Here is a 21,314-nt window from a genome sequence, read left to right on the forward strand (position 1 = left end):
AATTAGTATTCATGCGTTTCATTTGGACACCAACAAATCCAGGCGTCTAAATGTAGTAAAAATAAATGCAAAGCTCCCTGTCCGCTCCCACACTGTTGCTCGTGTTTTGGCTTCTGGGAAAGCGATTTGTTTTGCCAGGATGCGTTTGCTTTCATCGCTACGACGAGGATCCCAAATCAGCCGCTAAGGGCTTTTCTCAGCTCTGCCGCTCGATAATGGCCGCGAAGCCAGGACGCAGCCCGTTGTGATTATGTACTTTTCTTTCCGCTTTGGCACATAAAAATAGGCAAACAAAAAAAAAAACGGTGAGTCAGACAGAGTGTGCAGCAGGGGTGGGGAACATTTTCAGGATGACAGCGGGCATCGTTTCTGGGAAAAAAAGGTGCGAGGACGGCACGGAATATTTGTCCCGCTGCTTTATGCAACGCACTTGTTTTGGGGCTTTTGTATTGTTATGATTGCGCTCAGGGAAATTGAGCAGGAGCAGGCTGCGGCATGTGATCATGTAACGGTGTCAGTGGTGAAGCAGCATGGGGCTCATCGGTGGCCCAAGGTTGTTTGTGAACTTCCGACTCGCCGTCAACAATTAAGATTTTTATGGCCGCCAAGCAGCCGGTGCTTGAGTACGGCCGCGATAGAAGTGTCGTTGCCAACCACTTGAAATGATACAAGTTCACTCAGCTGGTGAACATTCATTTGTATTCTTTTTCATTTTAAATGTGACTCAATAAGACGTTGGGAAACACTGCCAGTTGCACTCCACGCGTTTGCTCAGTACAACCTACCTGACGACAACATAAAAATGTCACCCCAATTTTTTTGCTTCGTTTTGAAGATTTTACTTGATCTTTTTGATTGGGGGGGAGGGGATTTCTGCTTTAATTCCAAGCTTCTTCCGTTTTCAAAGATTTCACGACAATTCATGTTTCATCCTGTTACAAGTTTTTTTTTTTTTTGTGGCGGGGGTGGGGGGCAGACTAATTTTTTGTCTTTGTTTTGGAAAATTGTATATAAATGTATACTGTATTCTATAAATGAATATATATTTTACCCAAAATGTATTAGTGATGATGAAAAAAAACAACTTTCCCCAAGCAAAGCATTTTTGTAGCCTCTTTGGCCACAAAAATGACTGGCAGATCTTTGTTTTACGTAAGCGTATCTTGCATTGACGGTTTGGCGCATCCCCCATTTGCATGCTGGCCATAATGTCAATTAAATGTCATCAGATACGTTGAAAAGTGCAAGAGTCTCTGACATTAAAAACGGGCCTTTTCTTAATGTATATTCATAGACGCCGCCAGCGCTGAGAAAACCGCGCAGCGTTGAACGCATCATTCGGAACGAGAGACGAGATGAAAAAGGAAATGTGGAGAACCAACTTTTTGCTTTTGAAAATGTCATCATTTCTTTGTTGTTTTTGAAAATGTCCATTTATTCAACAATTTGGGGTTTTGAACATTCTAGACAACCTTTATTTGTTGCTGCTCAATTCACAGCAATGTTCTTTCTCTTTTTCCAACGTCACGATTCTTTTTAATTGTACTGCAATCTCGGTTTGCTTTTCAAAATTGCACAGCGTCTATTTGGGCACACGGTCGTTGCGACGGCATCTTTTCATTCATTTGGGTGGCCTCACGGAAGGCCGCCGACGTTCCCCGGGATGGTGTTTGCATGGTGTCAAGTTGACATGAAAGACGGAATTTTGCATTTGAGGCTTGAAAACATCATGGTGGAGCAGAGCGCTTGGCAACAAGAAAGGTGACGCAGGCGGGGGATGAAGCCAAATGAAAAGTCGCCTCATAGCAAAATGGATGTCTGTAATAGCCGGTATTACCATTACGTAACGCGCTCATCCGGATGAAGGGGGGGTCGTGGGTCAATCCCGAGCGAGCGTCGCCGCCCGCTAGCCGCGCTGTGGCACCCGCCGCCGTCTCCGCAGCTTGCGCGCGATAAAAAGATTCTGCTCCTTAGACGAAGCATTACGAAGCTCTGGGGATGTTTTGGAGCGGATCGATGCCAAGGTCTGCCGGTGGGTGTCGGTGCGAGACGGCAACAGTTGCCGGGGCGAGACGGCAACAGTTGCCGGGGCGAGACGGCAACAGTTGCCGGGGCGGGCTCTTAAAGGGATGGCGATGATGTGGGGCAGAGGTTTTTGCATCACTTCTCCCCACGCACAGTGGCTAGGAATCATTTTTGCTATGTTTGCCTAAATTGATGTTTTTGAAAAGCAATTGAATTTATTTGAAATTGACCATTTTCTGTTTTTAAGAAAGACCTTTTCCATGATACTTTTTTGAAAATGTTGAAAAATGCAATCTTGAAAATTTCATTGCAAAAGATGTTTTTTGTATTTGTACCAGCGTTGTCTATTTTTTTTAATTTGACAAGAATTTGTGGGGGTTTTTTGAACACACACGTGTCATTGAAAATTAAGTTTTTCTGTGTTTGTTTTGGAAAATCTCCCCAAAAATGGTTTGTGATGTCACGTCACAATTTTTGTTTTTGAAAACTTGCCAATCATTTTGGGTATGTTTTGTTTTAAGGAAGTTATATTTGCATTTTGGCAAGAAGAGCGCCTAACACAAATGAAGATAAATCATAGCACAGGCACTTTACTATGATTGAAAGTGTTGCGTAACGTTTTGCATTGTGCGAGGAGCCATTTTCTTTCTTTCTCTGAACGTCGTTGCAGCCGATTTTCACGCTGCAAGCGCTGTTGCGTTATGACGGGTTAGGGTGCGAAAGAGCGATTGCAGTCCCTGCGGCTGCTCTCACTGGGCCACACCAGCAAACGTGCACACTCGTCTTAGTCGACAAACTCGATCATTCTTCTGGATTAGGCCACGGAGAGCGTCTCCTTAACAACACAAAGAGTGACGGGGGACCATAAATCACTCTCAGGGAAATGTTATCAAAATGCGAGCCGGAATGTCATCAGTGGTGACCCAAAATCACTCTTGCCATTTTTTCATTCACAGGTGAGCCTAAAATCCATTTATGGTAATTGCATACATTGGTGACCCTAAATTAAGCACTCTCACATACTTTGGTCTGTTTTGAAGATTTCTTTGGAAACTTTTTTTCCCCAAAATGTTCTGACAATTACTGAAAATGTCATCCCCACAAATTTTTTCTTTTTTACTTTAATACATTTCTTTTTCAGTCTCACGGAATAAAAAGACATATTCCATCTTTATGCATTTGAAAGTTTTCTTTTTGAGTTCAGTTTGAGAATTTCTAAATCCGTTTTATTTGGGAGAACGTAAAGACAATTTTTGTTTGCAAAAATCCCCCCCCCCAAACCTTAATCATCCTCAACACAATCCCATCCAAGGAGACCCTAAATCCATCACGCTCGTGACAACTTCCTGCACGAGTGACCCTGCAGTCTTTGAGTTGAGTCCTCCAGCCCCCCCCCCCCCCCCCCCCCCCCAAACTTTGCTCTGACTGGATGTTGCTCGCAATGAAAGGAAGGGGGTTGTTATAAATGGCTCCGATCCAACAAGACAACCCCCCCCCCCCCCCGCCCCAAACAATCGCCTTTGAGGCTTATCTCCTCGGAACACGAGAGCATCGCGTGTTTGGTGGGTCACGCCCGCTATTTCTCCTCACCCCGGCAGGGACGCGATAGTCTCCGCCCGCTGCGCTGGCAACCGCCGTTAATCGGCCTCTGGGTAGCGCACCTTCTCCTCCCCGCCTGCACTTCAATTAAGAAAGTCAAGGTTGAGTCACAATGAGTCTCGTGGGGCGGGGGGAGGGGCAATGGAGCTTTTATGCAGATTAGCTGACACCCAGCCCGAGACCACCCACACCGGCCCCCAAACGCCTGTTGTTTTGCATCGCGGGGGACGCCGCCCCGCCCCGCCCCGTCCCGTCCCAACGGAAGCGCCGCACATACTTGATGGAGTCGCGCGGGACCCACAAGAGACGATGTGCCTCGATGCAATCACAAACATCCACTGGCGGATACATGACATGGGGACGCTCAATTTCAGGAAGCCGAGGAGTTTTTCACAATTAGTTTTTCAAAGGGTTGACTTCTGAAATTGTCGCCATTTCAGGTCACCTGTGGATGATATTGCCAAAAGTGGGGTTGATTAAGGGTCACCTCTGCATGAACTTGTCGCGAGTGATTGATTTAGGGTCACTTGCTGATGAAATTCCGTGAAAACTATTTATGTCAAAGAACGATGAGATGGTGACACCGAAAAGCTTTGTGAATTTTCATCAATCTGGCCTTTAAAATTTTTGACATTGTAACAAACGCGATCAATTTGGGGTCACCTTCAAAGTGATCAATTTGAGATCATCTGTCATTGGAATTTGCGCGAGAAGGATTTAAGGTCAGAAGTGATTCATTCAGGGTCACCCATTGATGGAATTTCCCCGGGAAGGATTAGTGTGAAAAACAGATGAGATGGTAACGCAAACTTGTGAGAGGCTCTCAGTTTTTGTCAGAGAGTCTAGGGCGGAGCTTGGTGACAAGGGCGGAGGATTTTTGTCACGAATTTGTGTCGCTGACCAGTTCAGTCAACAATTTCCTCAACATTTTTGTAAACATGGAAAAAACAAGGTTTCCAAATATTCTGCAGCAAAAATGAAAACTATCTCAAGAGTTATTGATTTATGATCGTGCAGGTGCTGCGTTTAGGGACGTGCACGTGGAGGCTCGCCGACACCTGTTGCGCAAGACTCGTTGGACTGCCGTGTCACAGAACAAACTGGAAAAAAAAAAAAAAAACCTTCTCACCTCGCAGTGAGAATGGAGAAGACTGACATGTTCTGAGGGGAGACTGAGGGCAAAGTGGAGGCGGTGGAGTGTCATAACGCACAGCTGAGACAGCAAAGTGGAGACTGTGGCTAATGTGCAGCAAAGAAGAGTGTAGCATCTTGAGGATGCCCGGGGCAAAGTGCAATTAAGTAGAGACTGTGGACTGTCACATCGCAAACGTATCCTTAGGAGACTGAGGGCAGAGTATGACTGTGTTGTACCACAGCCGTGTATCATCAGAGGGCAAAGTGCAGCCAAGGAGAGACTGTGGAGTGTCATGCTGCAGCGTCAGGAGCCGGGACACAAACAGGCTACGCTCATATCAGGGCAAAATGTAGTCAAGTTGAGACTGAGGACGAAATGCAGCAAAGTGCAGACTGCCGGGTGACATACTGCAGCTGAGTATTGGTCGTGACAGGGGAACATCTGCCTCCTCCCCCTCGCCCCTCTGCATTTCTTCATCATCATCATCATCATCATCATCTTCCTCTGGGCCAGTTCAGGATTACAGCACCCACCCCCCAATCCCTTCATGGTGGGATTAACGGACTCGTGTCGCAACTACTCTCTCTCTCTCTCTCTCTCTCTCTCTCACACTCACAAGTACAAAAACGGCAAGGTGCGACACCATGAAAGTGATTGATTTAGCGTCACCTGAGGATGAAATCAGAGGGATTTAGGGTCAAATGCGGATGAAATTTTGGCGAGAGCGATTGATTTTTCTTATTGACTGATGGATTGATTTTTGACGGATTAACTTAATTCCTAATCAAATGAGAAGACACAAAGTCGACTAATGGAATGTGACGGATTTAGAGATGGTGGGTTTAGGGTCGCCTGTTGATGGAACGGGTGGGAGTGAGGGCCACCTGAATGAAATCGTCATGAGTGAGTTACAATCACCTGTCGGTGAGGTGATTGTGAGGTGGACTGATTTGGAGTGACCTGGGGATTACATTGCTGGGATTTAGGGCCACCTGTTGACAAGTTATGACTGATTTGTGACAATACCAAAAAGAGTAAATACTACACTAATACAATTCAAAGTCACCTATTTGATGTGATATTCCACAAGCGACTGATTTATGGTCACCTGTGGGCCCCAATAGTGATAGATTTTGTCTCACCTGTGGCTGACATCGCCAAGAGAGTGATTTGGGGATATACGAAACTGGCACGAGTGGGACTGATTTAGAGTCACCTGTGGGAAACGCACAATCACATGGCACTAATGCACCCCTAAAAATTCACAAATCATTCCCGGGAGCCGAGTGAGTGCTTTAAAGTCACCTGTTGGTCCTTTTGTTTACTTACTACATACTTGGCAGAGAGTGAGTGATTGTGGATCACCTGCTGATGAGACTTACGTTGCTGTACGAATGACTTAGTTTCACCTGTTGATGAAATAGTCAAACGAGTGATTCGTTTAGGGTCGCCTGTGAATGAAACATCCGCAAGAGTGATTTAGGGTCACCAGTGGGGGTGAGCTCTGGCTGAGAGTGGTTTTAATTGCGGCATCTTTCGACTCCATGTGATTTAGGGTCACCTGTTGATTTGTTCTAACTTACTTTATATTCAATAAAGTTAAGAGTTTCATGCTTGACTCATGGAAAGTGAACACGATTTAGGTTCACCTGTTGATCAAATAGTCAAACGAGTGTTTCATTTAGGCTCACGTGTGAATTAAATATTTGCACGAGTCATTGAGGATGGTTTTAATTACGGCATGCTTTGACTCTGTGTGATTTAGGGTCGCGTTGATATTTCTACTTATTTTATAGCCGATAAAGTGAAGCGTTTCATGAAGAAAGAGTGATCGATTTAGGGTCACCTGTTGATGAAATAGTCGAGAAAACGATTTGAAACGGGGGCAGGGTTGACGCAAAACAATCCCGATTCAGAGTCACCTGAGCATCGGTTGACAAAACACAAAGCCACACATGATAGCGAAGAGATCCCAGTGAGCGCAGTGGAGGATGGGCGCTAGTTGAGTTGAGAGGAGCGTTTGATTGTGGCGTGCTCCGACACGGTAGAGTGATTTAGGGGTCACCTGCGGATGAAGATTGCTGCATGCCACCGCAGACAATCTGGAGTCCAAAATCCCCCCCCCCAAAAAATCAAAAAAATAATCACACAGACAAACGCTGTGGTAAAATGCCACGCTTGTTCCCGAGGAGACGGAGAGCAGAGGAGGATGGGGTGAGCGGGTGCAACAGTTGTCTGTGTGAGGCGGCCACTCGCCACTCGCATAACGCAGGAACACACAATACATATGGAGCAAAGGCAAGATGGAAAAGGCGATGGAGGGGAAAAAAATAATAAAATAAAATAGGAAATCCCTTCAGAGATGCTTGGCAACCAGCGGAAAATGAAAACAGCAGCGAATCACTTACTGGAGTCATCCGAGTCGTACGCCTCCACGTCGGGCTCGTCGTCTCTCCTGGAAGCCGAGGCGCCGGCGAACGCCCGGTCCGGGCTGTCCTCACTTTCCGAGGAGGCGGCGGCGGCGGCGGCGGCCGGGGGGGCGGAGAGTGTGGCGCGCGGGGCCCCGACGGGCGGCAGGCCCCGGGGGTAGCGGGGGAAGTAGTCGGAGATCTGCTTGATGGGCTGGATGGGTCCGGGGCACACGTCAATGGCCATGTGCTCCTGGATGCTGATGGTGGGTTTCTCGCCTTTGCGTTGTGTCATGCATGCGGTCCAAGCCGGGAGCCTTCTGCCAAACGCAGCGCTGACAGAAAAGAAAGGAGGAAAAACAAAAGAAAGACACACACCCAAAAAAAAGAAAGAAAGACAAGCTCTTCACGGGCGGACGCACGCACGCACGCACGCACGGCACGCACCCCCCCCCCCCCCAGCCGTCTGACTGCCGCCCCTCCCGCCTTCGGTCCGTTCCCGCTCTCCTGTTTGGAGACCCCCCGCACTCCACCCTCGGCCGCCTATCTGCACCAGAGCGGAGGCAGGAGTGCGGGAGCGCGCGGCGAGGAGGGAAGAGCCGAGGGATTAGCCGAGGGAGGAGGGGGGGAGGAGAGGAGGGATCAGCTGATGTGGCTGCCTAGCAACCGGCCGGTAAACAGGAACCGCCTCGTCACTGTGCTTAATTCCCACTTTAACCCCGTCCATCTGGACATCAAGTCTGCGTGCGTGCGTGCGTGCGTTCCCTTGAAACGCAACAGGTCCCACGACTCACGCAGCACTGCTACTGGCGGTGGAGCGTGGAAGTGCAAATGTGGACGCAACACTTTGGACTGGGCTATGTCGCAATAGAAAGTGGTTCAAACGTATTGCAAAGTGGTTCCGACGTCTTGAAAAAGTCGTTGTGACACACTGCAAAGTTGTTCAAACCAAACTATTGGTAAAGTCCTGGGCTGACGCAAGTACTCAAGTAATTCGATTACCTCGGTTGAAAAAAATGCTCCAGGCATTTTGTTCTGCTTCGAGTGCCCGTTTATTTGCGCGAACACTGTCAGGAAGAAGAAGCCAAGCTAACCGCAGCAACAATTGTTCATGCTATGCATGACGGTAACGCGCCAACAATGTGGTAAACATTGGTAGGCCAACTTCAAAATAAATCTTAGCAAATAATATATGGACTTGCGTGGCTTTTATTTTTGAAGTTGTTCCCGGCGGCGTGTCGCGGCGTAACGGCCGACTTGACTCGCCTTTCGGACTGCGCTTGGAGCGTTGTTGCTAACTTGCTGCCAACGTCAACAATACGACACGCTCCAAAATAACGCTCAATCACAAATTAAGGGTGACACTGTATTGTACGGCGCCTGCCGCCGGCGTTCAGCGGCGGCCGCGCTAAAGGCTGGCAGCGCTGGTGAGAGCCGTCGGTTTGCTTTTGGGAGGCAGTTGAATAGATGTTAATGACGACGCGGCACACTTTGACACCGACAGCTTGTCGGTCGCCGTTCATACTGATGACTTTTGGTCAAACGAGGCTTACCCAAGTGTTTTGTTTTATCCTTCAAAAAAATGTTTTGGTTGTTATCCGAATACTCGATTATTCGATAGATTTGTTTGTACAAGATTTCAAAACGAACACGTGAAAACAAAAAACAAAAATGCAGCAACAAATGTCCAGCTGCTGCACCAGGCAACAATTATTGACGCACAGAACGTCAGCAATACTTAGGAGCACATTTAAAGTGGTTTGCGAATTTTTTTTTTCTTGTCAAGAAAACGGCTGTTGTTCAGCTCTTCACAAAAATTCGGGGGAGATAAAGAAGGGAAAGTAATCCATCTGATATTGAAAGGGTCAAGAGTGTCCCCTAGTGGTGAAAATGATAAAGGCCCCGGTAGGCTGCGTCTTCACATGTTCACATTTACAACGTTTTTTTTAATCGTCCAACTGTAAGCAAATCAATACAAACTTTCTTAAGCCCTTCAAAGTGATTCAAGGTCACCTGATGAAATTGTCACAAGTTGCATCAATTTAGGGCGACCTATACTGGGCAAAAAAAAAAAAGTGAGGCCTTTAGTACAGTATCACCTATGAATGACATGGTTGCAAAAGTGATTGATTTAAGGCCACTTTCCTTCAGAGGGACGGATATAGGGTCACCTCTAAATGAAAACTGTCACAAGAGTTATTGCTTTAGGGTCACCTGCTGATGGGATTGTTGCAAGAGTGACTGATTTAGAAGGTCTGTTGATCAAATTGCCATTAGTGAGGCTTAGGGTCAACTGAGGATGATTTGGGGTCACCTGTTGATGAATTGTCATGATTGGGATTGATTTAGGGTCACTTATGGTTACAATGCATGCAACACTGATACATTTAAGGTCACCTGCTGATGACGTTGCTTAAGTGATTGATTTAGAGTGACGTCTTGATTAAATCTATCACAAGTCATCAATTTAGGGTCACCTGTGATTGAAATTGATTGATTTAGGGTCACATATGCTTACAATTTATGCAACACTGATACGTTTAAGGTCACATGTTGATGACATTGTTCCATGAGTGATTGATTTAGGGTGACATCTTGATTAAACCTGTCACAAGAGTCATTGATTTAGGGTCACTAGATCAAGAAATTCCCTTTAGAGGGATTAAGCGTCACCTGTGACTCAAATTGATTAATTTGGGGTCTATTGATGTTTATTTGGGGTACCAATTGATGACATTTTCACAAGGCAGTCACCTGTAGACAACAGCAAATTATTTAGGGTCACCTGCGGACAAAATGTCTGTGCAGTTGGATGAAAACTGTCGATGAAATGTGTCATGCTTGATACTGATGACATTACAGTAAGATATTTTGATACCACAGGTGTCTTGAGTGACTTAGGGTCACCTGTAGATGAAATTGTGCCGTAATGCACTGAATTATGGCCGCCTGTTGATGAAATTGAAGCCACTGCATGAGAAAATGCCTCCTTTCAATTTGTCAGAAAAAGTCAAGGCACCAGGATCATTTCGAGACACTTTAATTCACGTTGTATCCACTTACAGCAGTTCATATGCACATTATTAACCTGTCACTCACTCACTCTGGATGTGTGTGAATATAATATATATACTATGTGGGGCTATTTGTGCAGAAGGCACACACTTGGCTTCAAACTCGCCTGCAAGCTCTGAGCACGCAACACAAAGAAAACGAGAGAAAATGAGTGCAAAGCCTTAATCTAAGGTGTAGCGTTTTTTTCTTTTCTTGTTTACACCCTTGTTATAAGGCCATTTGCAGTTGACACAGATTATAGCAAAGAAATGGACTGATGCTTGACTATGAATCTACACATGGTCATTTCAAGGAAGACTCTTTGATGTAATGACATGTGTAAAAAAAACAAAAAAGACTAATTACCATGTTTCCTATAATAGATGCCACACCGTAAATATTCGCCATCATTCAATCAGTAAGGGGGAGTCTCAGTTCACGCGGATGCAATTGTTAATTTCCAAGAATTGCAGTTGCTAACCAAATAAACAACAGATAAGCAGTTTGACAGTTGAGTTCAAGTGTAGCCTTTTTACTGTGCGAGTGTCCATGAAAGAAGCTCGTTTCTTTTTTCAGTAGACTGACATGCAGCCACGCAGTCTGGGAAGCTACAGCTTACTTAAAAAAAAAAAAAAAGAAAAAACTAAATGTATTGAATTATGAATGAACTAAAATAAAACAGTCAAGTTTAATAACATTTAATAAACACTGTTTATTTATTTAAAAAGTCAAAAAAAAAGGAAAACACTTCTTCTAAAGTGATGTAATTTCACCAAATGTTGAAAAGTTAATTTAATGAAATTGATAAATGAATTTAAAAATTAGTGAGAAACAAGCAATGAAATGATGAATTCATTAAAAAAAAAAAAAAAAAAAATGGAAATTGTTCATTTAATTCACTTACATTTAATTCACTTACATTCATGTTTTTTAATCCAACAAGTCTAAAAGTGACATGAAGGTATTTAATTCAATGAATGTACGTTTGTTTTTTGTTTTTTTCATAATTGGGAAACAAAATGGAATTCATTTCATTCAATTAATGGAACAAAAAAACACCTAGAAATTAAGTCAAATTCAATATGAATAACTCTGCTGCATTTCCACCGTGATAGTCGTATTTACTTCATGGTAATGTTCACTTTTACGTGATATTAATTGTAATATGTACATAACAAGCGTCTGCAGCTGAGTCAATAAACGCCCTGGGCCACTATTTGTGCCAATGCTTTCATTTAATAAGAGTCTCATGATGTTGTATTGCAGGATTGAGAGCTGGGGGGGTGGAGTCGATCGAGTACATTCATCGGATAGGTTCTGTGGAAGTCAGTTGAAGAAGCGGTAAGAAAACAATGTGGAAAAAGGCAGATTTCGGCAGGGTTTCTCCTATTCATGAAAAAAGCGACAAAAGATAAATTCGGCGTTTATGAGAAATGATTGTCAAATGTTTATTTAAGAGAATCGCGTCAAACACTCGCTCCTTTCGCACGCTGTCATAATAGACAAAAATAAATTACTTTAATCATAAATATAATTATACAAAGATTTTTTTGGTGCAGGAATATAATGACTCCACAAAAAAAAAGTGAATAAAATCAAGTCAAAATGTGCAAGAAATCTACAAGGTGCGCTAAGTATCCAAAAAACTAAATGAATTGAAAAAAATGAAATAATTTAAGGATTGATATGAATATTTAAACATGAATTTTCACAAGAAACGACGACGAAGACGCAAACTTCATCCGTCGCAGTTAAGGCAAGTTCATCTTTTTGCGTCAAAACCAACGCAAAAACAAAAGAAAAAATACAATTGCTTAAATGACAAACGGCGACATCTTCACATTCCGCTAATACGCTAACATGCTAAGTATCTTGCACACGAACAATGACCGATCATTTTTACGAGAAGACAAAAAAGAAGGGAAAATGGAAACAATTAAGCCAAATAAAAAAATGGAACGTTTTAAAGCCAGCTCAGGCCAAGAAAGAACTCTTTTCAATGTAGTTTCACTTTTGCAGTCGCTATGACTCAAACACCACCATCTGCAAATTTGGTAACAATAACCAGGAAGTAAGATACTCACTGACAAATGAAAGGACAGAAAAAATTGCAACACTAGCAATTTGGAACAGGTGAACGTTTTCATTCTAGTCATGTAATGCTCCTTGAATATAATTGGTATTCATTACGCTCCTCAAACACACACTCAAGTGCTAAGTAGCGCACAACGTTAACACAGACGATCATTTGACGTTTTCTGATACTTTAAAAGAAAAAAAACTCATACATTTTTAGACATGCATGAACGCAGACCAATCATTTTTACGAGATATTGAAAAAAAAAAAGTGATTATGTAAAAAATTGTTTTTTTTTAGTTTGTTTCTTTTATAACCAGCTCAGGTTATGGAACAGGTTTTGCATTTCGAGTCAAACGCCACAGTCCACGCATTCCTGACTTAGCCATGGACAAGGAAGTAGCATGCTAACTAACAGAAAGGCAAAAACATCGTGATGCTAACATTTTCACCTAAGCTAGTACTTTTTTGCACGCTAGCTAACAAATGGTAGGACTTGGACAACATGACCGTTGCTTAGCATGCTACAACCCCCCCCCCCACAGCAAAAAAACTTGTAACTGATTAATCGCTAATAAAAAAAATAAAATAAAAAAAAGCTTATTTATTAATGTTGATTTATGCAATTTCTTGAAAAAGTGCTCATTGCATTTCCAAGGTCTTACATGAGCCATGAATCAGAAAGTAGCAAGCTTGCAAACAAACGGTACGACGACTTCATGGTTCACGGCTAACGTGCACTGTCACAAGTGTGTTTCCAGGTAAGCCTGCTACCGACCGCTACCATGTGATGCAAATGCTAACTTTAGCCCAGGCAGAGGTTTTCATCCTAGTGATGTAATGCTACTTGAATGTTGATCAGTATTCTTGCTAATGTTAATAAGTATGTTACGAATGCACATTCAGATCATGCCGTTTTATTAGTTAGCGTGCTACTTATTGGTGGATGACTTAGATAAGATGTCACAAATTTGCGTTGAGGCCATCGAGTTTGTTAGTTACTGTGTTACGTCCGGGTTTGCACTACCAAACAAAAAAATGTGATGCCAACAATTCACCCTTAAAAAGAGGGATGCTTTCACCAAGGTTTCCATTCTATGTAGTACCGTAAGGCTACGTGAACGCCTTGACAAAAAAAATTGTCATTGTTAGCGTGTTAACTTACTCCAAAGGACTGCTAACAATTTAGCTGTGGTCCTGATGGTTAATATTTTTCATGGAGCATTAATGCTGCTATAAAATTTAACACCACTTTTGCATTATTGAACACCACATCAAAGTCTGACTGTAATTTTGTTGAATGGTCTGGTCTGGTGCAGGGAAAAGTGCAAAATGTCTTGCTTAGTGATGAATAATAAATTATGACTATTTTGAACCATTCTTGCACATGTTATGACTGGCTACTAGTACTGTGTAGCGTTAGCCTGCCGACTAAGCAAACACCAATCAGACGCTAACAATTCGGCCGCGGCGTCAGAAATATACCCGGTCCTGGGAAAAGTGCTCCTTTGTGTCCCGTTTAGGTGCGTCTCTTTTGCATTTGTAGACTTCTCAAGTGTGTGATTCGGACAAAAGCGTATCTGTGAAGTAGCATGCCGCTTGCTCATTGTACTGCATCGCCCTGATATGGCACCGGAGGACTCCAGAGGCAAATCAACAGTAATCCACACAAAAAGCAGAAAAAGAAAAGGAAAATCAAAGTATCCCCAACGTCATATGTACACCACGGATGACAGGCACTTATATCTTTGGTTGGACCATCCCAACATCATTGCGAGGAGAGTTTCAAAATCATTCTTGAGAATCCGCCTGGCAACACGGTGAGTGAGTCCTCACTGGGTATTTTTGTTTTCTTTTGTTTGTTTTTGTTTTTTTGAGGTTGTCACATTACCTTACTGTATCTTCTCGTACCCTCTTAGCTTTCTGACAGAGCCACCTGCAAGAAAAGAACACCAGTTCAAGTCCACAAATTTAAATTTGTACTTCCAGCGGCCCATTTTGAGGTATTCATGGGGAAACGGAGTAATAACGTCAAGTTTGATGAATATTGGGTGTTCCCACTTTTGAGTCTAGTCTTGTATTTGCCAAAACAATCCTCCTGGTTCATTTTAACGCAAGGTGCGGGATTAGGCGCGGATCCGGCATTTACACCCACAAATTGCTATTGCGTGATAAGTCAGATCGCTTGCTTACGGGTGTAAATCTGTCTTGTCTTATTTTTCTTTCTTGCCGTGAACGTGGCATCCAGAGTCGTATAGTTATTTGTTTATTCATTCAAACGGAAAGGATGTCACCCGAGCCACAGGCTTCCGCCTTTGCATGCGGTGGCGGATTATTTGTTGTGCACTGCGCACCGGCCTCGTCTGACAGAGTCAGCAAAACGGGCGACCGTCAAGTGACCATTGACGGACCCTCCGTGAGTATTGACGGAATGTGAGACCGACTCAGATTCAACAGAATCTGACCAAGAAAATGCCATGTTGAATCGGAAAGACGGCCGGGCCAGGACAGCTTTCAACGGCGCTATGTCACAGCTCTACCTCTTGCAGCCAAGTATGGCTGCACGCGATAGCTGCCCTGGCATCTGGACAAATAGGTTCCACTAGCTAGTATAAGCTTGCTTATAATCATCGGGCCACCGTTAATGTCGGACCCCGGGCATGTTTGATCACAAAACGCCTACTTTTGTAACCTACCTTCTCGGGGAAGAAATCTGGGCTGTTTTGCCGCAGTTTTACGGGCCTGCCCTTGATGACGGCGTAGCAGAACATGGTGATGACCATGACGAACAGGAAGTAGCTGGTGTGCATCAGGTGCAGGTTGATGAGGGAGCGGTCATCCTGGTCAAAGAAGAGGGCTTGGTTTACATCAGCGAGAGTAAAATTAAAAGTAAAAAAAAAACGTTTCTGCATGTTACAGATGACAGGAAGGAAATGTGTTCAACTTCGGGGTTCCACTTTCTGATGGGAAATAATGTCATACGGATACGTTCATTGGAGGGTCAACCTGTTCTCGTCATTGGATTGGCATTCAGAGCGATCGCACAAGTGTTACAAGAAAAGACGTCAACCATCGCGTGATAAAACTTTGGTTTAAAAACTGTTCCAAAACAATTCATTCTAAACGCATTCAAATGAGTCAACTATAATTAATGTAAACATGATTCAAAAAATGTATTCATGTAATACATTTGACTTAATTAAAATGTATGTACATGAAGTGAAATTCACAAATTAATAACTAATTAAATGACTACAAATTGATTAAATGTATTAATTACATGCACCCGCATCTGCTTGGTAAAATTACTTGCATTGCTTGTTGTTGCGGCGGCGGCGGCGCAAAACAAAGGCCAAAAGAACAAGTTTCGTAATCTGCCATTGACTCACGTCGGGCACAATGACGGTGAGCTTGGGGTTTAGGGCGTGGTACACCTTGCCCACGGCACCCTTGTAGCACCAGAAGGGATTGTAGTCCTGGCTGTACTTGGTGTCAGAGTCCCGCACGGTGGTGAACACCTTGTACCAGGAGGTGGCGTTGGTGTACGTCTCGGGCGTGCAGTGTGGCGGCTGCCTGTGAGAAGAAAAAAGTCCGATAAAATGTATGGACACTCTTCGTTTTGTTTCTATTTCAGACGGCAAATATTGACTAAATGCTAACTTCACTTGCCTGGGAACCGCCTGTTAATCTGTGTTGAAATGTATAAGAATACATTTGTTTTCTACATATTTTTTTAGATGGCAGAAAATACACAAGATGTAGCGATGCAGACGTATTGACTTGCTAACATTACCAGCCTGGGGAAAGTCACTCCATTCACCTCGCCCCTTTGTCTCTGTTGTAGCGATATGAATGTGTTTGTTAATAAACATTTTGGATGGGAGAAAATACAGACGCTGCATGGATGTATGGCAAGTGTATTGATGCACTTACTTTGTTAGCCTGGGAACCTTACTCTGTTCACTTTTCACCCGCATTCGTTTTGCTGTCTAAAGCTGCACTTTATGCATTTGATGTTTCAAATAGATGGAGAAACTCACACAGTGACCGGAAAGATGTTGCTGGCCGCCGTGATGGTCATGCACGTGCTGAACACCACCTGCTCGCAGTGGCCGTGCAGGATGCAGTCATCGGCGTTCCAGGACACGGGCAGCGTGAACGTGATGTTGATCTCTTCGTGGGATTCCCGGCCTGAAACGCAAATGGTCAGCTCTTTAAATAGGCTACTGATCTACAAAGTCAAAATAACTGCAGAGGGAAACAAACAAACAAACCAAAAAAAAAAAAAAAACAACTCTCTCTCTCTCTCACCAGATAGGCCGACCTGCTGTCCCACAACGGTGGCGTACAGGTGTGTGATGTTGCGCGAGTAGCCGCCGAACGGCCGCTGGGGGTCCAGGGTAAGCGTGATGGGCACCGAGATGTTGACGGAGCCCGAGTCCTCAGAGAGCAGCGGCGCCGGCGTGCTGGGCCGCGCCTGCCCGCTGGTCGCCGCCAAGCTCTCGGGTGTGGTGGACTCGTTCATACCGTGCTTGATGGTCTCGTTCTCCGACACGCAGAAGTCGAGCTCGTTGTAGCGCAGCAGGAACGTGTTCCAGTCCTGAGGAATAATAATCCAGAGTCCCAAAAAATATATGGTTCAGCGCACACTTGATACACATCATAGAAATAATGCTATTGCTTCACTTGGCAGCTATTCATAATAAGCGCCGCCTCTAGCACGACAGAAACAGACCCACCTCGGTCAACTCTGGAGACTTGATCTCCTTGATCTTGAAGAAGTAGCCGATGGTGAGGAATGCGATGGCCACGGCGCTGACACTGATCATAAAGATGACCAGTGGCGGGCGGTTGTTGATGTAGCTTCTAAGGTTCTCCAGAGGGTTCAACAGGTACACCTGCGCAACAAACAAAAACGGGAGGCTGTCAAGCATTCTAGAGTTGCCATAAGGGGGTCGGAGTCCTCGTGTCTCCAAAATCACAACTTAATAAAAATAAAATACAAATCATCGTCTTGCTTGAGTTCCCAAATAATGCATCGTTCAAGTTGCTGTTACATTGCTGGGGTTACATCATTGAAAAATTCTCTCAAAACACTAACTTAACTTCAAAGATGACCGCTCCATCACCAAAACAATTTTATTTATATAGCGCATTACACATCAGCTACAGCTGTTCATTTCATTTAATTTCCAGCAAAACAGGTTTATTAAAATGTTGCTAACCTAACTATTTCACCTTTGTTCTCAAGATATTTTCAACAATTTAAATTGGTAAATAATAAGTCAAACTAAGAGACGACGATGTGTCCAAGTACAAGTATATTCGCGAGTAACGAACAACGAATGTAGGAGGGAAACCCATCGTTAGTTTCGCAATACGGTGTCCTTTAAAATGCACTTTGGACATTTGGACATGCAAACAAGTGTAATTGTGTGTTTGTTCGAAAAAATATAGAAACAATTTTATGTACACGTCAAGTGTTTGTTGTAGCTGAGGAGCGTACTGACCACCTTGTGTTCTCGGCTAACGCTTAGCTCTGTCTGGCCCTGTGTCAACCGCTCAAAACGCAACTCCCTTTCCACTGTCGGCAAAATGAAATAGTCGTGGGCTAAATTAATCGACACTCACCATTTTCTCCGGCGGGCGTTGGTGGCGGGGAGCTCCGTGGAATCGCTAGAAAACGAAAGGCAACTGTTTAGGCTAGCCTAGGCTAGCTCCGATGCTAGCCAGCTAGCTAGCTAGCTCGCCCGCCAGCCGCCGCCGCCGCCGAGCTAGTCGTTAGCCTCCCCGGGAAAAACCTACTCGCCCCGAGATGTAACGCTGAAAAACAACCGGCAGTGGTGAGTGGAGAGAAGTCCGACAGCACCACGTCCCATTCTCGTGTGTGTTTATCCGTAGTTTACGTCAGCGAGCGCATCACTGAGAGTGCTCCATGTCGAGCCGACTCCGCCCATCCGCAGTGCGCGTCTCTCAAATCGAGCGCTCCTGACGTCACGGGTCCGGACACAAAATGTTGAGAAACGTCAGTTGGTTAGGGATAGCCCTAACCCTCAAAATTTCGAACAGATCCCAGGTGTCGCAACAATCGCAATCCGGCATTCTTCCTTCAAAGAAGAAGAACAGCACATTTTAACATTCACCTGTAACACTCAACTCAAGGCAAACATTTTTTGTTGCAATAATATGTTCACTGTGCCCCCACTTGTCTAAGGGCGGTATTCTGATAATATTGCATGAGCGGAATAAGAATAAATCAAATTATTCCATCCATTTTCATCAACCTCAGGACGCAGCTGTTCTGTCCGGGACCGCCCTCTGCTGGACATCGAAGGTGACGTCATAGTTCGCTCAGCCTCGCATTGTGAACGTCACGAGGCCAAACCCGGGAAACAGGTGAGTCGTTATGTTTGCAATGGGAGCCTGAGTCAATAGTTAAAAAAAAAAAAAAAAAATCAAATGAATCTAAGTGATCTAATCACAATCAGTCAAAGTCGTTTATTCACAAAAAATAAATGAAAAAGATCCGAATTTGGCAAAATTCAATAAAAAGCCAAATCAGTCCTTTGACACAATGTAAATAAAAAATCTAAATCAAAGTGTTTCATTCAAAGTTAGTCCACTGTTCACAAAGTAAATTAAAAAACAAAGCAGTCCTTTGTTGACAGAAACAATATCAAATAGCCATATGAGTGTTTTATTTGGCAAAGTCCATTAAAAAAAATCTCAGTACTTTGTTCACAGAAGGAAAGTAAAAAAATAATAACTAATTCAGTGCCATGTTCACAAAAGTAAATACAAATCTGAGTCTTTTGTTCGCAAAAGCTACCAGAAAACTCATTATGAAGCGATGTGATGACATCACCCAACCACAGACCGCGATGTCGTTGCACATCATCGAATCATAAAGTAATGATGCACCTTTGAGTTTTGTTGTCGTTGGACCCGTCCGTAGTCGCGCATGGTTTTCGCTCGTGGGAATAACTCGAGCAGGAGCGGCGAAGCCATGCAGAGCCAGGAAGGCGCGGCGCCCAGGGGGCCGGAGGTCCTCGAGCCCCCCCACGCCGCCGCGACCCAGGAACCCATGACGGCCCAGCGGGTCATCCGCCAGCATCGCGAGCTGCTCTCCTTCTTCACCGACCTGCAGACGGCGGCGGACGCCAAGCAGTCGCTGCGGCAGACCAAGTTGGAGGAGGCCCTGCGGCTGCGTACGCAGCGCCTGGAGGACTCCAAGGAGTTCAGCAAGAAGAAGCTGCAGGAGATCAAGGAGGGCTGGGCTGAGGCCGCCACCAAGTCCACGCTGCCCGACCTCCTGGAGGCCCTGAACGCTCAGCGCGGGCTGTGCTCGCAGATGTTGGAGCACAAGATGGAGCTGATCGCCGCGCTGCAGAAGAACTGGGCCGACGGCGACGAGCGCCACTCCATCGACCTGCGCAAGCAGACGGAGGCCCTGGACTGGATGATCGAGCGCACGGACAAGGTGAGGCGCATGACCATGGCCAACAAGGAGCTGGCGCACATCCAGAGCCCGCACGACGTCTTCCTGACGCAGAGCCTGCGCGAGTGGGAGGGCTACCAGACGGAGCTGCGGGCCCGCCGCAAGGAGTGGCTGAGCCAGAGGAAGCTGGCCATGGAGGAGTACGAGAAGGCCATGCCCAAGCTGGAGCTGGCGCAGGAGGAGTGCAACACCTCCAAGCGCGCCATCGACATGAAGCTGATGGAGCTGGAGCGCGAGCAGGAGGAGATCAAGGGCAAGCGCAACGTGCTGGAGGCCCGCAAGCTGAGCTGCGACGAGAAGCCCGAGGTCATCTACCTGCTGCGCAAGCGCGTCAACACGCTCAAGGTGCAGCTGAGCGACATCATGAAGAACATCCAGACGGAGGAGGAGAGCTTCCAACGCCGCGAGCAGTACCTGCTGGACGACATCCGCCACAGCATGGCGCAGCACAAGCGCATCCAGAAGAAGACCAAGCACTTCGCCCTGTCCGACGCGCAGACCTTCGTGGAGATGTCGCGCATGCTGGTGGCCGAGGTCAAGCTGCTGGCCGAGAGCGCGCTGGCGGCCGACTCGCACCTCTGCGCCCACCTGGGCCTGCGGTGGGAGCGGCCCGTGGCCGCCATGGAGCGCCGCTACCCCATCCAGCCGCAGGACAAGTTCGAGATGGCGGCGCAGGTGTACGCCGAGAGCGTGGCCGAGGTGGACGCCGCGACCATGGCGGCGCTGCTGGGGCTGCTGTGCGACGAGCTGGGCTTCTTGATGGAGAACAGCGAGCACCTCAGCTTCCTCTACAACGAGCGCCGCACGGCCGAGAAGCTCCTGGGCCTGCTCAACGCCTTTGACTTCTACGACGACGACCTCAACAGGCTGGCGGCGTTCCTGCTCAAGTACGAGGAGCAGCACCGAGACCCGGCCGCCGCCGCCGCCGCCAACGGCAACGAACTCATCCACCCCAACAACGTCCTGCCGGCCTTTTTGAGCTTCGTCAGCTACCGCGTGCACTGCATGAGGAGCTCGGAGCTGCGCCACTACCTCAACTGGGACGCCGACGCCGATAAAGCCTTCTGGGAGAGTATGGCCAACATCGTCCCGGGGGACAAGCTCAGAGTCTGGGACGCCGCCGAGATCGCCTTGACGCGCTACCTGGCCGTCCTGGAGGACAACTCGGAAATATTCCAGAAGAATCTGACTCTGGGGGAGGAAAACAGGGAGCTGCGCAGGCAGCTGTCCTGCGAGAATGACGGAAGTGCTTTTCTGCTCAAGGGCTTCCTGGGAAAAGACGGCTAATGAGAGAAACGATGTTAACTATGCAAGTGGTATGCGGTATATGACGGCGTCCAGACAGGCCGTTTATCACATCTCGAGCGGGACTCACTCTCCAGCGGTTTGAAGACGAAACCGTAGTCTTTGTAGGCACACGCTTGTTTATTGTGGCGGTCTGTCGGGAGACAACCCGATTGCAATTTCCTCCCTTTCGCGCAAACGTGACGGCCAACGCGTCTTACCGTGCAGCGACCG

At 45.9% G+C, this 21,314-nt stretch overlaps 3 protein-coding genes across 6 annotated transcripts in view; 1 reads left to right on the top strand and 2 right to left on the bottom strand.

The window, feature by feature from the left end:
- doc2b (double C2-like domains, beta) overlaps positions 1-10,046 on the bottom strand; it is a 50,036-nt gene extending 39,990 nt beyond the window's left edge. For both annotated transcript variants that reach the window (XM_086057167.1, XM_086057166.1), the window contains exon 1: positions 7,168-10,046. In XM_086057167.1, coding sequence (XP_085913293.1) covers positions 7,168-7,462 — 295 coding nt within the window. In that variant the 5' untranslated portion in view covers positions 7,463-10,046. The remainder of the gene's footprint in view (positions 1-7,167) is intronic.
- Positions 10,047-10,191: 145 nt separating this feature from the next.
- On the bottom strand, positions 10,192-18,291 carry tmem248 (transmembrane protein 248). Of its 3 annotated transcripts, none has more exons than XM_086057170.1 (8): positions 18,104-18,291; positions 17,930-17,974; positions 17,038-17,196; positions 16,610-16,898; positions 16,339-16,489; positions 15,688-15,871; positions 14,995-15,138; positions 10,192-14,234 (listed from the first exon to the last, which is right to left on the bottom strand). In XM_086057170.1, the coding sequence occupies exons 2-8, from the start codon at positions 17,930-17,932 to the stop codon at positions 14,214-14,216; spliced, it is 951 nt and encodes a 316-aa protein (XP_085913296.1). In that variant the 5' UTR covers positions 17,933-17,974; positions 18,104-18,291; the 3' UTR covers positions 10,192-14,213. The 3 variants fall into 3 exon arrangements, with proteins under 3 accessions (XP_085913296.1, XP_085913295.1, XP_085913294.1); XM_086057169.1 differs by having other exon boundaries at positions 10,192-11,538; positions 14,190-14,234; positions 17,930-18,291; XM_086057168.1 differs by having other exon boundaries at positions 17,930-18,289.
- A 224-nt stretch (positions 18,292-18,515) lies between these two features.
- Positions 18,516-21,083, top strand: LOC147133802 (dynein regulatory complex protein 1-like). Its single transcript, XM_086013190.1, has 2 exons — positions 18,516-18,694; positions 19,254-21,083. Exon 2 carries the CDS (start codon positions 19,260-19,262, stop codon positions 21,081-21,083), a length of 1,824 nt encoding a protein of 607 aa, XP_085869316.1. The 5' UTR covers positions 18,516-18,694; positions 19,254-19,259.
- Positions 21,084-21,314: the final 231 nt, after the last annotated feature.

Source organism: Filicampus tigris, chromosome 17 (assembly GCF_054856515.1).
Source record: "Filicampus tigris isolate MCC_2025a chromosome 17, RoL_Ftig_1.0, whole genome shotgun sequence".
Classification (NCBI taxonomy): Eukaryota; Metazoa; Chordata; class Actinopteri; order Syngnathiformes; family Syngnathidae; genus Filicampus; species Filicampus tigris.